Raw genomic sequence first — 21899 nt, 5'->3', positions numbered from 1 at the left:
AAGAACTGGAGCTCAGCCACACGAAGAAAGAGGAGCAGCAAAAAGATCCACACAAGCAACATACAAGCTTCCAGAGCAGAGCAGTTAGGGCTCTGCATAAAATGGCACTTCTACCATGTCTCCACTCACCACACAAATAGTAACACTGTCTGCAGCAGCTGCTTGAAGTAAGAAAGACAAGAGATAAACACATGATATGCATGTCAGAGGAAAGTCACTGTAAATGTTTTAATGCTATGGACACTGGTGTAAAATTATAGTTATTACTTACTCCAAGATTTTTCCTAGTTGATCAACATCTGAACTTCCACGAAAAAGAGGCCTAAAAGAATAAAGACACATTTTAAATAAGAAATGTTCTCAGATTACATTTCAATCATATTTGCCATTATCATTGTTTCACAGGAAGCAAAATATTCTTTATAGGTTGAGAAGAAGTAAAAAAATGGAGACATTTTTCCTTTGGTAAGTGAAGGTTTTCCCTGCATTTCACGTATGGGTTAGGATCTCTCATGAATACCTGGTGGTAGATGAATTCCATGTTTTACAATCATGGGCATTCTATTTGCAGTCATTCTAACAACAGTGCTACCGTCAAATTCAGTTCCAGGTTTCAAAGATCTGCTTAACTTCGTGATAAGGTGGAACATACCACCATCCTAGTCTTGAATCATGAATAGGTAGGATTCTTTGATATTTCTCAGAGCACTTTTTCCATACTACTCTGCTATCAGAGTACTTCCTCATGGGTCTCTCTCCTTTCATTTGTCCTCAGTGCTGCAGTGAACCACCTCTGGGTCTATTTTTCTAATTATACCACTCTTCTTCCTCCCAATATTATGGCAGCTAACCATTACAAGTTCTAAATCTTAACTCTGGGCTTTAGAGGCAATTGTGTCTGCTTCGAACACACAGCCTTCCTTGTCTACGTTGAGCATTTAACTGGCAATTAAAAAAGGTCATTTTGTGACATTTCTGGCATTTCCCCAAGAAGATCAAGTAGCCCCTTGAGGGAGGAGACTTCTCTAGGTTTCCCTATAAATCCCGCCATAGAGCTTTACTCTGACAGATGCAGTTACTAAACATTTTATTTGATTTTGCAGACACCTATGGTACACAAATAAACATTCCCTGATTCCTTCCTCAACAAACGCCATAAACAGGTAATTTTCAACATTAATGTATTAAAATATTTGTAGTCTATTATCAGGTATCATATCTTTTTATATTATATATCAAATTATAGAGCCTTAAACTTGACCTCTTAAATATTTTCTGTGCACAATAAATGAACTCACTATATACGACCATATATGGAGAATCCTGCAGTCATAGCATTTCAGTGGTTAGAACACACCTTAACGTTTCTCAACCATACTTTCTATTCATGTTACTATTCCTGAAAATAATTATTTCCAAATGCAGTGGAAAAGAATTTACTTATGGCAAGGTGATAGGCTGAATTTTTCCCCCCCAAATTCATGTTGAAGCCCAACTCCCAAGATCTCCGAATTTAACTGTATTTGGAGATAGAGCCTTTAAATAAGTAATTAAAATAAGATAGGGTGGGCCCTAATCAAATCTGACTGTTTTCCTTGTAAGAAGAAGCCATTTGGACACAAAGAGACATCAGGGGTGCACATGCACACAGAGAAATAAACATGTGAGAACCATGAGAAGGTAAGCCTAAAAGAGGGCCCTCAGAAGAAACCAAACCTGCTGACACCTTCATCTTGGACTTCCAGCCTCCAGAACTGTGAGAAAATGAGCTTTTGTTATTTAAGCAATCCAGTCTGGAATTTTGTTGCGGCAGTCCTATAAAACTAATATAAGCCACCTGCATATCACTAATGCAGCCAAATTCATAAAGAATCACGAAGTTGGGCTCTAAAAGACATCTTGACAGGTCTTAAAAGATGACAAGGTGAGAAGTCCAAGTTTTTTTCTAAAACTTCCAAAAAAAGGCAAAAAATGGAATCTTAACAACTATAATTTATTGAGCATGAATGTTGTATCTGGCCTAGTGCCAAGTGCCCCAAACATAATCTCACTTGATTCTCACAAAAATTCTAGGAGAAATGTAGTAGTATAATCATCCCTATTTTCAGATGAGGAAACTGAGTACTGGAGATGTTACATGACTTAATTAAGGGCACAATATTCCCTTCTCCTTTTATTTCTTTTTAGTTAACATGTTGATTTTTCAAGATTTTTTTTTGACTGGGGAAAGGGTCTGTTTGGCAATGGACTGTCCTGGGAGTGAATCTCTATTTAGCTGTTTCTTCCTATATGATCTTAGGAAAGTCTCTTAATTTCTTTAACTTAGTTGCTTCATTTGTAAAATGGAAATAATGATACTTACCTCATAGGATCAACTAAGTGAGATTATGAATATATCTCATCTACTAGAATGCCCAGCTTATAGCAGAGTTACAATTAAGTGGTAACTAAACACACACACACACACACACACACACACACACACACAGACATCTCTCTTATTCCTGGCCAATATTATACCCAGATAATCACGTAAAGTATTTCACATAGTGAACTAGCAAGGAAGGAACCATTTGCCACCATGTGGTGAGGTCCAAGTCACATTTAAGTCTAACAGTCTTTCCTCTGGGGTCACTAAATATTGCTTACATGTTACAGCTCTTACAAATTTATCAAGAAAAGAATTTTCTAAAGGATGAATGCCACATTTTTCAATAAGGATTAATTAATTCTGAATTGGCAATATCACTTCCTGTATGCAGTTTTGCAAAAAAAAAAAAAAAAAAAAAAAAAACCTCACCAAGTATTTAAGTCTATCAGTGAGATAAATTTTCTCAGGTCACATTACCAAGGGGACTAAGTTTCAGATTATATACCTTTTTAAAAAAACAACTCAAAAATGCACAGATATCATTTGTAATCACAGTAACAGTGGCAAACAACATTTAGAAGTTGGGTATGTTTTTTAACAGATGAGAAGTGTATACTGGTATGTCTGCTATAGAAAGGAAATGATTCATGCATAACAGGGGATGAAAGATTTCATTTAGTTACAATACTTTTATTGTACTCAAAAGACAAGGAAGTCATGGGTTAACCTATAGAACACCTTTGTAACCTGTATTTGACCTGCAGCTATGCTTTGACGGCTATTTTTCTTGATTAGTGGAAGAATTTTCCATGTTCATAAAGTGATCTTTCAAAAAAATATTAGTGGAGAATATCTATTATTTTATACTCATTATCACATTCTATTCTAGAGTTGTTATCAGTTAAGTTAAAATTGTTAACTTATCACCTTACAATTACCACCAATTCAAATAACTGGATTAAGCAGAAAATCAATTAACTGATCTACTTAGTACACACTAATTGACTGATTACCCACTAAGTACATATGGCTGTAATTGGTGCTGGGAAATACTAAAAAATACATATATAAAAAATATAGATTATATTTTAAAGTATATAATTATAATGTATGTAATATACATATAATATAATAGTCATATGATATACATATAATATGTATTTACACATTAATAACAGGAGACAAGGAGACAAGTTATACAAATGCAGAATCACCAAACAGAAGTTTACCTCATTTTACCAGTGGGAGACAGAAGTTGCGGTAATCATTTCATCTTAATAGAATGTTAGGAAGTGGTTTGATTAACTTACTTTTACAGATGGGAAGTAAAGTAACATCTAAGGAAACACAGATGAGTAAGTGGCTAAGCTGATCTGTCTGACTTCAATGAACAGCAATATAGAAAGAGTGTTTTAGAAAGACTAATTTGGCAGGGGTTTACTGAGTCAATAAGAAGGGATGAAAACCAAGCTAAGGAGGTCAACTGGAAAGTCAGTGTACAAGTAAGATGACAAGGGTCTCAACTAGGTGGGACAAGGAAATGGCTAGAGATGTAAAGACATTTAGAAGAAGATGATCAGAACTTGACGGAAGTCTGAACATGACTTGAAAGGAGAAGCATGATTTTAAGTTTGTATTATATTATTAGTAAAGTCTGGCAGAATGAGACAGATGGAGGTGGTGGGGAGAAGAGACTAGAAGGTAACTGATTTAGTTTTAAATATTTTCCTTGTATAATAAAATTATATAAAACATTTCACTGAAATTTGAGAATGAATAATATGCAAAAAAGGTACTTAGGCATACCTATGTATATACCCAAAAGCATTAACATACAGGTCCACATAAAAACTTGTACATGAATAATGTTCATAGCAGCATTATTCATAATAGCCAAAAAGTGGAAACAATCCTAACGTCCATCAACTGATAAATGGATAAACAGAATGTGGTATGGACTTACAATGGAATATCATTGAGTCATAAAAAGAATGATATACTGAGACAACATGGAGGACCCTTGAAACCATTATGCTCAGTAAAAGAAGCCAGTCACAAACGACCACACATAATATGATTCCATTTACATAGACAATGTAAATTTATAGGATCAGAAAGTAGACTGGTGGTTGCCTGCGACTAGGGGATTTGAGGGAACTGACTGTATACAGACTGAAGGTCTGTGCCCCTGAAAATTTCCTGTGTTGAAATCCTAATCCCTAAGGTGACGGCATTAGGAACTGGGGCCTTTGGGAGGTAATTATGTCATAAAAGGGATTAGTGCCCTCATAAGAGAGACCCTGGAAGGCTCCCTTGTCCCTTTCGCCATATGAAGACACAGCAAGATGACAATCATCAATGAATGAGGAAATGAACCCTCTCCAGATACTGGCTCTGACCTTGGACTTCCCAGCCTCCAGAACTGCGAGGAAGAACTTTTTGTTGTTTATAAGCCAATCCAGTTTTTTGTTAGCAGCCCAAGCTGACTAAGACAGACTGCTAATGGGTATGGCATTTCTTTTTGGGGAGATAAAAATGTTCTAAAATCGATTGTGGTGATAGTGGTACAACTCTGAATACGCTAAACTGAAAAAAACACTGAATTGTACTATTTATATAGGTGAATTGTGTGGTTATATCAATTATATTTTGATAGAGCTGTTAAAAAAGGTGGTTAGGAAATTATATTTCCAAGCAGACATTACAGATTCAGGAGGAGGGTAAAAAAACTGCTAAGAATTTGGAACCCATCCATATACACACAAAAATAAATAAAAAAAAAAAACTGCTAGGAAAACTGTTAGGTCTACATATATGAAAGGCTTTAAGCACACGGTATTAAAGTATAGTGACAAACATTTTACCATATATTCAGTCAAGTACTTGTCTGGAGACATGTGCTCTACAAGTTTTGATAATCTATTGTTATGATCTGAATCTTTCCAAACACCTGATTTATCAGATTAGGGTTAAATAATAAACCAAAAATACCTATGCATGCAAAAAAAAGGCACTGATATGAAACTATTATCTTATGCTTCACTTTGGATGGTGAGATGATGAATGATTTGTTTTCTGCATTTTTCTACTTTTCTATACTGCGTTTTATGAGTGTTAGTTTTAAAATCAGAAGGAAAAAACCCGACAACATTGCCTCTTGCCATATACTGCACGTATATGATCTGTTCACCTCACCTCTTCATTCCCTACTTTAATGCTAAGGCACTCTATTATATTCGTTTACCTGTTGATCTCTACACACAAACTGGAAGTTCTCTGAGGACAGGGCCAACCCTCACTTGATTCTGTATTCAGAGTACTTAATTTACTGCCCAGTTTGGCTATAATTAGAACTCAATTAATACATGCTGAGTGGTTATTGCTCCCCCCTGCAAGAAGGCTTTCTGTTCCTTCTTTCCTTCAACTTCAGCTCCTCCTGTCTCAAAATTCACTTCCTTGGTTCATCTCTGGGAATTCAAGTGCAAGCAGGTGTATCTGCAGATATATATATATATGATTAGATGTATACACACCAAGAGCCAACTCCAAATCCGATTTATACTGTTGTATCTGCTTATGCTTTAATCTGCCTGTGGCACCAGACAATATCTGCCTGCAAATAATGTGTATTTAAAAACTGGGGCTGGCTGACAATTATTCTTCTATATCCAAAACCTTGCGAAAACCTTCACAGAAGCAGCAAGAGGCAAGCAGGATAGGAACTTTGCCCTCCAGTGCTTGCTCCAGCCAGGTATGCAGGCTAGGGATGGTCTCCTTGGAAGACAAAGAAAGAGAAGTGTTGAGAAAAACTGTAGCAAAGGCAAAACAGTATAGGATTAAGGAGAGTGAGGAGGGGAAAGACGCACTTGAAGTAAAACTGGTCCAGAAAGGGAGAAGGGCTGGTGGGAAAGAGCACGGAAGAAAACAATTTAAAGCCCAAGTAATGAGAAGGAAAGACCGTGGCAAAAAGAAGAATCTGAGACGAAGTTCCGTCACAGAGACCGAGACTGATAGGAAAAAACCTCTGCCAGGGAAGGGAGGTGCCACTTACAGGAAAGACTTGTGTCTCTAACACAAGTTAGAGAGTGTGCTGGCATCACTGTCCATAGGAGGGACTATGAGTCTGGTAATTTCCTTAAAAATAAATAGCTGAATTAATTTTTCCTTGTTACCAGATGTGAATAATTTATTTATCCACAGAGGGCTCATATTTATTGGACTATGAGTAACTTCCTCTAGAGAGAGAGACAGAGAGAAAGAAAGAGAGGGAGAGCAGAGAGACAAACCCTACCATTTTTCAACTCAAAATTGAGGATTAAAATTAAACTAGAACTCACCAAACTACTACAGATTCCTGAAACATTACAAAACTCATAAATTAATATATTTACTGAGTAAATTTTACATATGACTAAAGTAAGACTAAGCGGTCATTGAGATGAAGTCATTTCTAATCACTATGACAAAAATTGAATGGGTATCTCCCATTTCCAATAAATAGTTATTTCTCTTAAACATTCAAATAATTTCATTTCTATTCTCCCAGTGTCATCTCTCCCTGCCTTAGTCTGCTCAGGCTGCAATAACAGAGTACTGCAAACTGGGTGGCTTAAACAACAGAAATTAATTTTTTTGTGGTTCTGGAGGGTAGAAAGCCTGAGATCAGGGTGCCAGCATGGTAACTCAACAATTTAGGGTTCTGGTAAGATTCCTCTTCCTGGCTTGTACCTGCCTTCTTGCTATGTACTCATGTGGCTAGAGAGAGGGTATGCTCTTTGGTGTCTCTTCTTATAATGGCACTAATCCAATCATGGGAGCCCCATCCTCATGACCTCATTTAACCCTAATAATCTCCCAAAAGCCCCATCTCCAAATAGCATCACATTGGGGGTTAGGGCTTCAATGTAAGAATTTTGGGAGGGACACAAACATTTAGTCAGTAACACGTCCTTCCTCATATTAATGAATATAATATATCTTCTATAATTTTAAAATTAAAAAGCTGGGCTGGCACATTCTTGTCCACTATAGCAGCAACAAATGTGATTTGTCTTTCTGTGATTAGGATCCAACTCTTCATTTTATATACTTTTTGATATTTTTTTCTCGCCAAATTACATGATTTATTTATTTATTTATTTCCCTTCCAAAGCCTCCCTTATCTCTTGCTCTCCAATCACACTGTTCAGGGGGATGCTTAAGGCTGGGAAAGAAACGATGATGTATTTAGCACTTTCTAAGGGCTGGATTCCTAATGCATTATTGCATTTTAATTCTCACTCTAACCATGAAGTTAGGTGACTAGCAAGTACTGAATAACTTTGCAACTGAAAGAAAGTTTTAGAACCAGGAAAATAAACCTGAGTCAAACTTAGGAAGCTATAATTCGCAAGGGTAAAGACTTTATATTAGTATTATTAAAAAATTGGAGGCAAGTCAAGGATATGGTACCCCCATGGAATCACCCCTGTCACCATGGGCTTCTTTAATAGTCAGATATCGCAGGCTCAACACTCTGGGGAATACTGTCTTCTGTCTCTTCAACCACAGAGCTTGGATAACCCTTCTGCTCCCTTGTGGAAATTCTAGCTTTAATACTATAGTTTAAATTGAGCTTAGCATCGACAAACTTTAATGACAACATGCTGGAAGGTCATTTGGAGCAAGGGTGATGGTGTGGTGTGGAGACAGAATAGATGATTAGAGACGATCAGGGACACCTGGCAAAATGGGTGCCACTGATTAATTAGTGAGGCTCTGATTATTAACTGGGCTCAGGGCTTATCAATTGCCTTCACTCTGCAGCAGAACTCTGAACTAGAGATATCACTCGACCAAATTAGAACCTCACCATACCACATAATAAACTTATTCTGTCTCACAACTCCCAGTCTTGCTTTATACTGTGCCTTCCTGGGAGAGAAGGAAAAGCTTTACCAGGGAATTCGTTCCTGAGTAGGAACCTTAACACTGTTGTTCTTCAATACCTGGTCATTTGGGTAGGAGAGGGCCCAGGAATAGGGTAACCAACGAGCCCAGTTTGCCTAAGATTGTCCCAGTTTCAGTACTGAAAATGCTGTGTCCTGGGAAACCTCTCTGTCCCAGGCAAACTGGGATGGTTGGTCACCCTATCCAGGAGACTCAGAGCAAGAGGCTGTAGAAGACAGAATTTTTAAAAAAAATTAAGTTCTTTGTTATTTCAGTGGGGCAGGCTGTTTACAAAAAATCAAATGAGCATACCTCAAAACAATCAGAACGAAAGTGGTCCAGACAGACAGGTTTTATTCTCTTTTTTCCTAATAACTCATTGCTACTGTGTAATAAGGGACTACACCAGGGGGGAGTTCCCTCCTCATACCACAATTCAAGATGTTATTTCTCTCTTTCAGTAAATGACTTTGTAAAACTATACGCATCTTGCCTCTTTTGCAGGGAAAGAGCATTGCCTATGGTTAGGTCCACATGGTTAAATTAATAGTCTGCAGGAAGTGCTGGATCTAAGGAGGCAACCACAACTAGGGGGTCACTGGGGTGGAGCTACCTACACATACAGGACGACAAGGAGATTTCATCCAGTCCGGTTGGTAGCGATAGGCTGTAAGCTGGGTTGAGAATGATTCTGAAGTGCTATGTAGGTGGAGCAAGAGAGAGTGCTACATTAATCAGTAACACACACCTCTGAAAATGAACTAGCTAAGTGAGTCAAGTTTTCTCTCATGATAGGCTGACTTCAAAGCAATATTGACACAAGAAATAAAAATTAGAAAATACAAAAGTAAGTCTGTCTAATAGAGACATTTCAACAGCAAATACTACATACATTACGGTAACTAAAATGTGGCTCTCAAAACCACTTCTTACTTTTAACCTCTGAATCCACTGGTTTTGTCTTCAATACAACATTTTTTGCCAAAGGGAGTCTTATGGGCTCTGTCGTGGGTGTGTCTTTGAGTATATAATTATCATCACCTCTATGCTCACACACCTTTCTCTTGCAAAAACTCTAATATTGACATCAGCCGGATGTCAGTAAAATGACATCTTTCTGAGGCTGAAGGTTTTCATGTTGCCTTTGGGGGAAAATAATCACTAGACATTTTCTGAAATGGAAGTGTCTGTTGGCTGAAGTGGCTTCTTTAAAAAAAAAAAAAAGATTTGCTCAAAATGGAACCAAAAGTATCAGTCATAGCGCATTACAAATGATCTAAAAATATTCTCAAATTGGATTCAATCATTGGTTAAAAATAGTCCAAACACTGAAAGACTGATTTTCTCATTTTTTCCTTAAAAAATTATAATGTGCTCAACATATAAATAAGGGCTCTGGCCCTTGAATGTCAGTGATATTGTCTACCAGTGTCTAGTATTGTGAGTTTAGTGTGTTGATTAATCAACAAAAGCTAGCATTTATTTTATCAGAATAAAATTTTACTGGCCCAACAGCAAGTTTAACTTTTTCAAAAAGCTTATTTACTGAATTTATATTTTGAATGATTCATCATGGGTACTGTTAAAAATAACAAATTATTGCATGCCTATATCAAAACATCTCATGTACCCCATATATATCTATTATGTATCCACAAAAATTAAAAATAAAAAATTTAAAAAGTAACAGATTATCTTGATTATAAAATATACATGCATTGTAGAAAATTTGGAAAATAGAGTAAATAGATGAAAATAAATTACACAGCACCCCTTCCATTCTTTTCTCTTTTTATATACAAATGGATATGATGGTATCTCTAAAGATCTTCTTTTTTTTTTTTCCAAACAAGCTAAGATGGCACCAATCCCAGGGCAGGATCTCAGTCTTGACTATAGTCCTTAGTTTTGAACAAGTACAGGGTGACAAGAAAGTGCATAACAAAGCTATGACTGAAAAAAACTCAAACCTTGGTGAAGAAAAGAAATCAAGGACACATTAAAAAAACTATGGGTACACACATTTTCACCTACCTCTTAGTTTATATCTTATGGCAGGGAGCAGGAGTAATCTTTTCTTTTTCTTTTATGAATGGTAAAGACAACTGGTATCCTGTCTGAATATAATATGCCTATCCAGCACACTTTGGGTAGAATCCAATGATGTGTGATAACTCAACAATTTGGTACAGGAAACAGAGCCCACAACATTCCTCAGAAATTTCACAGACAATCTAGACAGAACAGACCTATTTGGATAGGGTTTTTTGTTCAGTAATATTTGAAGGATGCAATTTTTCACGGTGGACACATTGGGTTTGTGACAGATGCAAATTCAGATATGAATAAAACACAATTAAATGATTCAGATTCTTGAACTGTGCTTCCACAGACCTGATTTCTGCACGGGCCAAACAAAGGAAAGTTGGTGTTTGACAACTGTGGATGACTCATCAGAGGAAGTTCTTACCATGTGGATGTGCTTGTTGAAATAAAGCTGGTTAACAAAGCTAGCCTTTTTTTTTTTCCCCTCTGTGGGCCAGCAAGGGTTTCATTTTAGGAAATGGAAGTGTCAATGTGGACAAACTGTTCTGAAGTATTTATAGCATAATGTAATGTGTTAGTTTCCTTAAACTGCCTTTGGACAAAGAATATGTGAATGGAAAATAAGATCTGAACTTCTAATACTGTCTTGTGTCATCTGAACTGTATTATGAGTATAAAATGATTTAGCACTGTGATATGTACAGAGTGTGATAGGAATGTAGTGTAGCTACAGTGGGATGTGCTAGTGGCTTCCCAATTAATTTTAAGAGCTCTTTTATTCATTAAGGATATTACACCTTTGTCATATTCATTCATTTTCTCCAAGATTATCATGTGCTTTTTAACTTGGCAGTGTTTTTATTTTCTGATGAACAAAAGTTTTCAATTTTTATATAATCAAATATATTAGTATTTTTGTTTGTGACTTTTTAACGCTTTGAAAATATATCACCATCTAGGGTCACAAATACTTCTTATAGTTTATTCTTTCATGGTTTCACTTTTAATATTTAACTCTTTAAGCCATCTGTCATTTGCTCTGTGGTGAGGAACAGTGAGAATCTAATCAGGTTACCATTTTTCCCCCATGAAATTGACCAATTATCCTATTCTCATTTGTTGCATATGCCGTTCTGTCTTCCCAGATATGTGATTTATGATAAATTGCATCACTTCCTAAATCAGGGTTTCAAGTCTCATTCTCTATTCTGTTCCATTAATGTCTGTCACTTCTGCTGGTACCACATTATTTTTATTATTGTAGTTGCATAATGTATTTTAGTGCTTGGTAGCAGGAGTTTCTCTTCATAACTTTTTTTTTTTTTTGGTAACAAAAAATTCTTGGCTATTTTCACCAGTTTAACTCTTCCAAATGCATTTCAGGAAATCCCACTGGAATTCTGACTGGAGTTGCATAAACCTATGAATTAATTTGGAAACCTTTTATATCCTTACAACTATTCAATCTTCTTGTTCAGGAAAATGGAATATTTAATAGATTTCTAATAATCAAATATTCTCTATATCTAGGAAACTCATTATTATGTATCTCAATCAAGTTTTATAGTTTTCTTGATACAGATTCCACACATTGACTTATATCCATCTACATTTTTGATTTTTATACTGGGAATGAGATGGAGCTGCTGCTAACTCTGGAGAAACTTACTGCTGATCTTTTATCTTTGGACATGATCCTGACTGTTCACCTAAGTGAGGGATTATCTTAGATTTGAAAAGTGTAGGAAGTAAAGGACAAGAGGGACATGTGGGGGGATGTAGTAGAGTCTGTTTTATATTCATAGTGAGAAGACTCTGAACCTCCCAGGAGGGCTCTAAAGGTTAAAAAACATGCAACCAAAAGCACCGAGGATCAGTAAAAAGAAATAATGTGCAGTGAGTGCTCAGAGGGATGACTCATTGCATTGGATCATCCTTGGGAAACCACCTACTAAGCAGAATTTAGCAGCTAAAGCGTTATTTTTGGTGCAGAGTTTATTGCTACTTCCTCTTGGGAAAAAAAGACAAATCCTAGCTCCCTAAAACACTTAAGAATGGTCATCCTGGCAAACCAGCCTGTCAGGTAACAATGCTGTTTCTAGATCAGGGCAGTGTTAGGTTCCCTGTAGAGATTTCTTTAGAACAAGGGAGAAGCACTTTACCACATGTTATGGAAAGGAGTAAAGACCAGGAGACAGAAGATCCAGCTCTTAGTGCTGGCTCTGTAACTGATTAACAAATAAATCCCAGAGTGCAGGCAGGCCACTTAATCTCTGCTCATCTGTAAAAAAACAGATATCACAGCTTCTGTCGTACTCCATATCATGAAAGAAAATAACAAAATAATAAACCATGTGAATGAAGCAGTTAGAACTGCTGAGAAATAAAATTAACCTGCTGAGTAAAAGTAAGGCTACCAATCAAGAACAAATAGAATGAACTCTTACTCGTTCCAAAGTTATTTATTTTTGCTTAATACTGTATTACCTTCTCCTTTTTCTCTGCCCTGTGGTTTCTTTTCCTTGTTTCATTATGACTAAATATGCAAGGAAAATTCAATGCTGTTATTTTGGTCCTATCTTTGGACCAAATCTCTAGATTTAATTTACCCATGATACCCTGCTGTGCTATTTAAAAAGATCACTAAGAAAACTTTAAAGATGATGAAGTTAGGAAAATGACAAATAAGGGGATAAATGCATTTCCTTATTTAGGTGAGGACTATGGCTGAGAAGATTCTGTAACTTAGACATAGTCAGGGACGTGATAAGAGCAGGAGCAGTAATCAGTTTTGCTAATCAGGATTTCTAAACAATACTATTTTATCAAGTATTTAAATGCAATCTATCATAGCACATTTAAAAAAAGTTATAACAAATATTTTTAAATTTGTTATTATTATTATTTTTTGAGACAAGATCTCATTCTGTTGCCCAGGCTGGGGTGCAGTGAAGCGATCTCAGCTTGCTGAAGCCTCCATTTTCCGGGTCAATCATTCACCGACCTCAGCCTCCTGAATAGCTGGGACCACAGGGGCGTGCCACCACACCAGGCTAATTTTTGTATTTTTTGTTTTGTAGAGACAGGGTTTTGCCATGTTGCTCAGGCTGGTTTCGAACTCCTGAGCTCAAGCGATCCGCTGCCTTAGCCTCGCAAAGTGCTGGGATTACAGGCGTGCGTCACTGTGCCCAGCCAACACAAATATTAGGGTCAACTTCTGGTTTCAGTACAAACTATTTAGTTTATTTATGAAGCAAATGAACTTACAAGAATGAGAAGGCTGAGGGGATATGATTATATATAAGATTCATTTGCATTATACATTCTCTAGAGAGGTACAACTCTGTCATATTTTTGATTTTTTAAGAGAAAAATATCACTGGCAAAGGTTTTATGTCACTCATAAGAAATGAAACAGCATCTGATAAAAAGCAGCATGTACAGGAAATAATTACATTTTGGTAAAAATATATGTTAAAAAAGATAAAATATTTATGAAATATGTTTTTTTTTTCCCCTGAGACGGAGTGCCCAGGCTGGAGTGCAGTGGCGCAATCTTGGCTCACTGCAACTTCTGCCTCCTGGGTTCAAGCGATTCTCCTGCCTCAGCCTCCCAAGTAGCTGAGATTACAGGCATGCACCACCATGCTGACTAATTTTTGTATTTTTAGTAGAGATGGGGTTTTGCCATGTTAGCCAGGCTGGTCTCGAACTTCTGACCTCAGGTGATCTGCCCACCTCGGCCTCCCAAAGTGCTGGGATTTAGGTGTGTGAGCCACTGTGCCCAGCCTGATTGTATTTTCCTAAATGAAAACTTCAAAAATTTTGCTAGTATATTACTTTTTAATATGAAAATACAATAATAGTTGTTAAAAATGCAGCCACATGTTGCTACACTTACGGTTTTAGAAAGAGATGAATATGTAGACATAAAACAAAAGCCTCGGGAGGTATTTCTTCTATACTGTACTTAAGACTATGTGGCCACAGAGGGCTGTCAGGTTTTACAGACCTACGGGTTAAATAGCAACTGACTGTTTTACTCAAAAACTCCGTTTGGCCGGGCGCGGTGGCTCATGCCTGTAATCCCAGCACTTTGGGAGGCCGAGGCGGGCGGATCACAAGGTCAGGAGATCGAGACCATCCTGGCTAACACGGTGAAACCCTGTCTCTACTAAAAATACAAAAAATTAGCCGGGCGAGGTGGCGGGCGCCTGTAGTCCCAGCTACTCAGGAGGCTGAGGCAGGAGAATGGCGTCAACCCTGGGGGGCGGAGCCTGCAGTGAGCCGAGATCGCGCCACTGCACTCCAGCCTGGGCGACAGCGAGACTCTGTCTCAAAAAAAAACAAAAAACAAAAAACAAACAAAAAAAAAACAAAAACTCCGTTTGAATTTAGAAAACAATTTAGTCAGATTTTGGAATATTAAGCAAATAAATGTCTACTTCCAATATAAAGTTTAATTACTGACCAGTTAGACTTCTTGATCATCACTCGTAGTCTTGGCATTATAACTGAGGGACACATTTTCCTTGAAAATGAAATTTAGATTCTTCCAAACTATAAAATAACTTCTGACCACTTTTGGCTAGATAAAAATCCTGAAGAATTTTAAGGAAATATGTAAAAGAATTTCACCTTAAGATCATTATTTTTAAGAAATTAAGTAGATAAAAACCAGTGTGACCTAAAAAGTGTTGAGTAAATAACTTTTCTTCAACATCAACAGCTAATAATAATAATAAATTCAATTTACTGAACACTTATTACAGGAAAGGGGCTGCTTTGCTTTGTTTTACATATGTTGTCTCATTTACTCCTAATAACACTCTGCTAGGTAAATATCATTATCCTTATTTCAAAGGGAGAAACTCAGACTTAGGTTAAGTCAAGATCAAATATCAAATTTAAAAACTCTAACATCTACTATGCAATAACAGCCAACGACAAGGCCGATGGTATACATACAAGGTGATTACCATGTTTTGGGGAAGCAGAAAAAAGAGAACGTTGAGATAAATTTCAAAATTTGACCACTTGCTGAAAGGCATTAAAAAAAAATGAAAGTTTGTATTGTGTTCATTTATCTCATCTAATTAAGTAGGGCCCTTTAAAGCTTACAAAGCATTATGAGTAAAAGTATTTAACATATTACAAATAACATGTTGGTATCATTTGTTAATAGACATTGTATGCATTGCTCATAAAATGCACCTTCAGATGGTATAATTTTAGCTCATAACTAATGTATACTTTGGATTACTGTGGTTTTGCATGCTAAAAAATTTAAAAGACATTTTCATTTTCTTTATATGGAAATTTATAAATTTGCCAAAAGATATAGAAAATAAACTTTTAGTATATCTTTGGCATTATTTTTATTAACATCAGTATATTTTGAAAATAAATGATATATTTCAAAAGATGAACCTGGAAGTAGGAAGGCCTTGATACCAGGAGGAGGCTGCAGGCTGAGCATGGAGCAGAGTGACTCTGCCACGCCAATCCCATGTCCCACAATTGAACAACGTTTTACTGTCTCATGTCTTACTGACCCACTCATTTGAGGCTGAACTTTTTTGGTACCTTTACCCACTTATTTGGGAGTTCTGCCAATGCCCAGATAGAAGGATGCTTCAGAGCAAATTGGGGTCTGCTTCACTGAGTCTTGCTTTGTGCCTGCTCTGACAGGCAGCAGGACAACACACCCTGTGTTGACCCTCCAGACTGGGCAGGAACCTCAGTCCAGGTCTGCCATTGACCGGCTGTGACCCTCGTGGGCAACACTAACTGACTCAGAGTCTCTTTAGTCTATTCCAGAGTGGGTTCCTTGAATGCCTTGAAGGAACATCACTTACCTATTAAATTATAATAAAAATGTCCACAAATTAAATATGTCTTCTTCAGTAGCGCTTGAAGATGTCTTTTGACCCCCCCGCCCAGAGTTAAACAAACATTGGATGCCAATGACATGCTGAAAATTACTAACTTTCGCTCTTCCAGGAGAACCACCATATCTCATCAACTCTAAGATGTCACCAATTGACTGCGATTCACATTTTGATTTTAGAAATAAATGTGAAAAAAATGTAGATCTTAGAAACACTGCAACGTGGTAGAATAGTTGGCAAAATAGCAATTTTCTTGTTGAGGGGTGATGAAATGCTTCAGCTACACTGTATTCAGATTCTCCTGATGTTACCCTGGGACTTATATCATCTGCTTCTTTATGGATCCACTTAATATTTCATTCAATGAATACAGATTTACTGAAAATATTTTCTCAAAATATTAAAAAAAAATCTTGGAGCTTTGGTGAACACACGTAGAAAAGCTGCCTCCTTAAAGTACTTGAATTAAAAAAACTACACGAGATAGATTCTTTGCTAAGCACTTCTCAGTTACAATGAGTTATTTCTTGATAACCAATGAACAATAGTGACATTATTAAACGTTTGTTCTGCAAAAGGCAGTAAAAAGGACTATGGGGTAAACTCTTTTGACGTAACTTTGTGACCAGATCCTTAGGTTCTTTTGCATATTAGTGGTCTGAGGAGCATGTTAGGAGACTGACAAAAATACAATTAAACACTATTCTCTTCCTTCAAGAAAAGCTTTCTTGCTCAGCAGTATTACCGGACAGCATGGCTTTGGTGCTTAAAGCCTTTCTGTTCTCACTGGAAAATTGGAGTCAGTGTCTTAGGCACCACCATGCTGCGGCACCCTCGCGCCTAATGATCACATCAAACTGTACAGGCTTCAACCACTTTAAACAATTTCCTTTGTCTCCCCTTCCTTTTCTGTAAATTTTTTTGTTGTTTCGTTGTTATGGGTAGTGACAGTTTCTGGTTTCTTTCGTTTACCAACGGTTTCCCTTACCACAGCCTCTATTCCTCCTGCTGGAAGCCTGGCACCATTGGAAGCTGGAAGAAAAACCACAACTGAATAGCCTGGCACTTACTTTAACAGTCATTTCCAACCACAGATTAATACTGTTACTGGATTTGACTAACGGCTCTCAATCAGCCCAACTGTCATCACTTGAGAACATGCTAGCCAGTGAAAGCCAAAAAGGAAAATATAAGCAAATTCAAATTATGGTATAATTTTTCTGATTGCTCATCTTTTGAATCCAAGGGTATCTATCTCTCTAAATATCTTCTTCTGGGTTCTCCTTAATAATATATTTAATGTATAGATCAGGAGATAATACACCACCTGGCTGCAACTAGGGGGGTGGTTGAAGTCAGGAGGGAAGGGTTGCCACAGGCACTGGCTAGCACAAGAGAGCACGCTGCTCAGCTGCCCATGGAACGTATATGTATCCTGCACCTTGCTCTGCCCACCTTTGGAAACGGCACTGGAAACAGCTGGTGTTAAGTGTGCTAAGTAGCCAGCATCAAAGTGCAAATGGAAGGGGGCCCTCATGGAGGTTCTATGTTGATAACAGTGATGTTCAATGCTAGCCTATCACAAACAGGAACCAGGTTTTTCTCTTTATCATTTACTTTGACATAGTAGACTTCAGGTCCAGTGCAGCTGATAGGATTTTTCAATAGATACAAAAGAAGGATGGTATAGCACATTATATGGTATATGACTGGCTTAATGAAAATAAGAGTCTATCCCAACTTGGAGCTTCCCATATCAACAAAAACTCCATTTTCTATGACTGAAGGCTTTGAAAACTCTTACTAATCCCAGCTTTTGGTCCTGACAGAATCTAACCTACAGATACAGAGAAAAGAATTTGGATGACTATTACTTTCTGGCTGACGACTTCTGGGTCTTACCCTGGGTATTTCACACACATTTAATCCCAATCTTCCTCCTTAAAAATGTATTGAATGACATTCATTTAATACACCCCTGGAGGGAAAATAAAGTAGAAAAATCTTTCTGGAGGGCAATTTGGCTCCATGTATCAAAGGGCTCAGGGTTTTGAATATGCTTTGTATCATTATTCCACTTCCGGGAGTTAGTCCTAAAGGAATAATCATGAGAATGAAGAAAACTTTACTTATATGAATGTGCATCACAGCTTTCCTTAAAGTCTTGCAAATTTCATTCACCCAGCCAATATTGACTACATGCCTACTATGTGCCAGGGAATATTTAAATACAAATAAATAAGATCCAGATACATTTTTATATAAGAAAAGCAGATTACAAAAAAGCATGATCTAATTTTATAAGAAAATTAAAATGTTACAATGCATAGGAAAAACAGTTGAAAGATAACTATTAAACCATTAGTAATGATCATCTCTTGGTCACTGGTTTATGGTTTATTTTTCTTTCTTCTTTCTTTTCTTATTTTTATTTTTAAAGCAAGTATCTTGTAAAGAGCCATTTTGACACTATGTAAATCTCCTGATGAAATGTCCACTCAGTAGTTTTAGCATCATCCATTGATGATTTTCTAACTCCATCATTCACTCTGTTATTATTGATTGTCAGTCTACCGTAAGACAAAGCTCTCTTTTCTCCCACTTTATTTATATCAGCATGGACTCATGGATTTTAATTTTATTCAGGAGATTATAATCTTTTACTATAATTATGTATTTTGATGCCCAAATTGTTTTATATTTGTCCAGTGGCTCCTTCAAGCTAAATTCTGTGCCTTTTTGGTATGTTCCCGTATTTTTTGAGCATTTTCTTACTTTCTGGTATAACAAGATACTATAGACTTATACTCTTTACTTGTATTTTAAAAGCTCTACAACAACCATGTATACTTTTGTTAAATGAAAGAACATAATACATACTATTTAAAAAATAATCTTACATAAGATGCATACATTATACAGATTTTTATAAGATTTTTAAGAAAGAGTCCAGATTGCTGATCCTACATGGTTCAGGAATATTGAAACAAATGGGCCTTTTGAGTCCCACCTGAGATGGGAGAGGATAGCACCTGTCTTACAAACCAATATGAAAGGAAATTGTGTCTAGTGAGATCATTAAATGCATAAGTCATTGCTCTTTACTTGATTAAAACCAGTGAGCCAGCCACACAGCCTTAGATAAGAAAGGTAACAGTTAAAGTACACTCTGTTCGATTAATTAATGTCTCACAGCCAAATGTCTCTGTCTCGCCCCTTAGAAAACTGCATAGAAGAATGGTGAGACACCATCATTTTCATCTGAGTGATTGAGTTGCTTCCTGCTGACTGTTTGGAGTTCCCCTATGAGCTGGCGTAAGGTACTTCTTCCTGTGGCTCAGAGTAAGACTCTGAGAGCCTTGGGGACTGCCCTCTGGATTCTGTGAGGAACTATGGAAAACAAGGGAAGACCAAGTAGGAGCCCTCAACTCCTCCTTGTGGAGGAGTCAGCTGACCCCACGCCTTGACCCCAGAGCCCTGCCTAGTTTCTTTAATCTTACTAGATGGGTTTCCTTAAACTCACTTTCATGCTCAGCCTTTTGCCAGACTCTAGGACCAGCTCTGGCCTTTGTGGTGACTGTGGTGGGATATAGGGGGAGAGATATAAGGAGCACTACAATGTTTAGTCATCACTTCACTATTGAGTCATTTGGCCATGCCGCCCAGCCCGCTGTGACCTCAGTTCATGCTATGTACCCCAGGCTTCAGGCTCTGTCTAGAATCCCAGTACTCCAGGTCCTTGGCCTTTTTTGACTCTGAATTCTTCTAATGTCTTCTGTTACCTCTGAGAAGAAGCCATCCTTTATCCTGTTCTAGAAAAATGATACACCAAGGTAATTTAACATTATGAACAGGAAGTTCAGTGGCTAAGTTTCACTGAACATGTACAATGCAAAAGACAAAAGTGAAGTGCTTTATATATACTTTTTAACCTCAGATCAATGCTATGTGGGGGATATATATTAATATCCTCATTTTACAGTTGAGGAAACTGAGGTTGAGGGATGGTTAATAATAACTCATCATCATTGAGTTAAGAAGTGATAGAGACAACTAGATGCTCCAAAGCCAGCTCTTATGACCACTTCACTACATCGCATTGTTTGGCTATGACTACAGAACTGCTAGTGGACTTGAGACTCAGGCTGAAAAAAGCATTTTTTTTTTTTTTTTTTTTTTTTTTGAGACAGGGTCTACCTCTGTCACCAAAGCTGGAATGCAGCTGTGTGATCACATCTCAATGCAGCCTTGACCTCCTGGGCTCAGGTGATCCTCCCACTTCAGCCTCCAAGGTAGCTGGGACTATAGGCATGCACCACCACACCTGACTAATTTTTTGTAGAGACAGGGTTTGGCCATGTTGCCCAGGACGGTCTCGAACTCCTGGACTCAAGTGATCTGCTTGCCTTGGCCTCCCAAAGTGTTGGGATTACAGGCTTGAGCCACCACGCCCAGCCAAATCCCAGGTTTTTAAAAATACAAATGAACGAATGGGAATAACACTGGTAAGCCTGATGTTGAGACCAAGTAGTATTCTTCAGTTGGTTCTAAGAAAAGAAAGAGGTGATCCCGAGGAGGCTGTAAGTCCGTGAAGAACTTGGAACAGGTTTGCCATTATAGCACGCTTCAGCAGCTCATTCACTCATTCAGCACATTTAGAGTCTGTGATGTGCTTATCACTATGCTGAGTGTAGGGAACACAGAAATAAGACTGACGTTGTCTCTGCCCTTGTGAGGCTTACAGTTTAGGAAGAAAGAAAATCATTAAATAAGTGGTAAGTGTTGTGACGAAAATAAGATATGCTGGTGGAGAATAATAGAAAAAGCCTCTTTAAGGAGGTGACATTTAACCTAAAGGATGAAACAGAGGAGGCAGGGCTGCTGAGGTCTATTCACTTTCTTTTCATCTTTGGTTGTAGCTAGAATTTTTGAGTACTCTTCAAGGGAGCTTTATGACTTGGGTTCTGTTAAACAAGTCAACCACGATTTTTAATCCATGTGCTTTATCACGAATGGTTTCCTTCACCCTGTTCAAAACATCACAAATGTGATATAAATGGGACACTTACTATTCAGCCTAAAACTGTTCTCATTTATTTATTTATTAAATACAGAAAAATCCCTTTAGAATCAGGGATAAGAGGAAAGGTCTTTGTGTTTTGCAGAGTTCATCCAAGTGTACTATTTGTTTCTTCCCCATGGAATTGCCATATCAGCTTTAGGAAAGATGATGAAAGAAAAAAAATGTGCCCAGAGGGACCTAAGGAAACCAGGCCAAGCTTGCTGTTCACGTGGACCCTTGGGGGAGAATGGAAGGCAAAAGCAGAGAGCTGGGTCCAATTTTCTCTCAGTGCTATCTGTGCAGTGGTCAGATGTGGCACTCACAACCAAAAGGCTTTTGAAACAGCACTGGTGAGTCTTGACCTACCTTCTTCAAATTTCTGAAAATGATACATTTTATTATCTCATGAGTAGAGATACTGGAGATTCCTCTTAAGGCAGGAGGGGGAGATCTAGGGTCCCTTTCTTTGCTATAATCTAACTGCATTTTCTCTGGGAGAACAGAAGCTCCCCATGGATATATGGCGTTGGGACAAGTGGCTATTTACAGCTAAGAAGGGAATATTTTTGAGGTTTAGAGAATTCAAATCACGATTACTATC

The 21899-nt window shown here is 37.5% G+C and overlaps 1 protein-coding gene across 2 annotated transcripts in view; it reads right to left on the bottom strand.

The window, feature by feature from the left end:
* The window catches only part of CDK6 (cyclin dependent kinase 6), a 233703-nt gene that overhangs the window by 17882 nt on the left and 193922 nt on the right, over positions 1 to 21899 (bottom strand). The window contains exons 5-6 of one of the 2 annotated variants that reach the window (XM_058424585.1): positions 272 to 322; positions 130 to 158 (exon numbers count right to left, since the gene is read on the bottom strand). In XM_058424585.1, coding sequence (XP_058280568.1) covers positions 130 to 158; positions 272 to 322 — 80 coding nt within the window. The remainder of the gene's footprint in view (positions 1 to 129; positions 159 to 271; positions 323 to 21899) is intronic. The other variant, XM_058424582.1, reaches the window with a different exon arrangement.

This window comes from Hylobates moloch, unplaced genomic scaffold (genome assembly GCF_009828535.3).
Source record: "Hylobates moloch isolate HMO894 unplaced genomic scaffold, HMol_V3 SCAFFOLD_1, whole genome shotgun sequence".
In the NCBI taxonomy this organism is placed as follows: domain Eukaryota; kingdom Metazoa; phylum Chordata; class Mammalia; order Primates; family Hylobatidae; genus Hylobates; species Hylobates moloch.
Note: the sequence above shows the minus strand (reverse complement) of the source record. Positions and strands in the feature narration are given on the sequence as shown.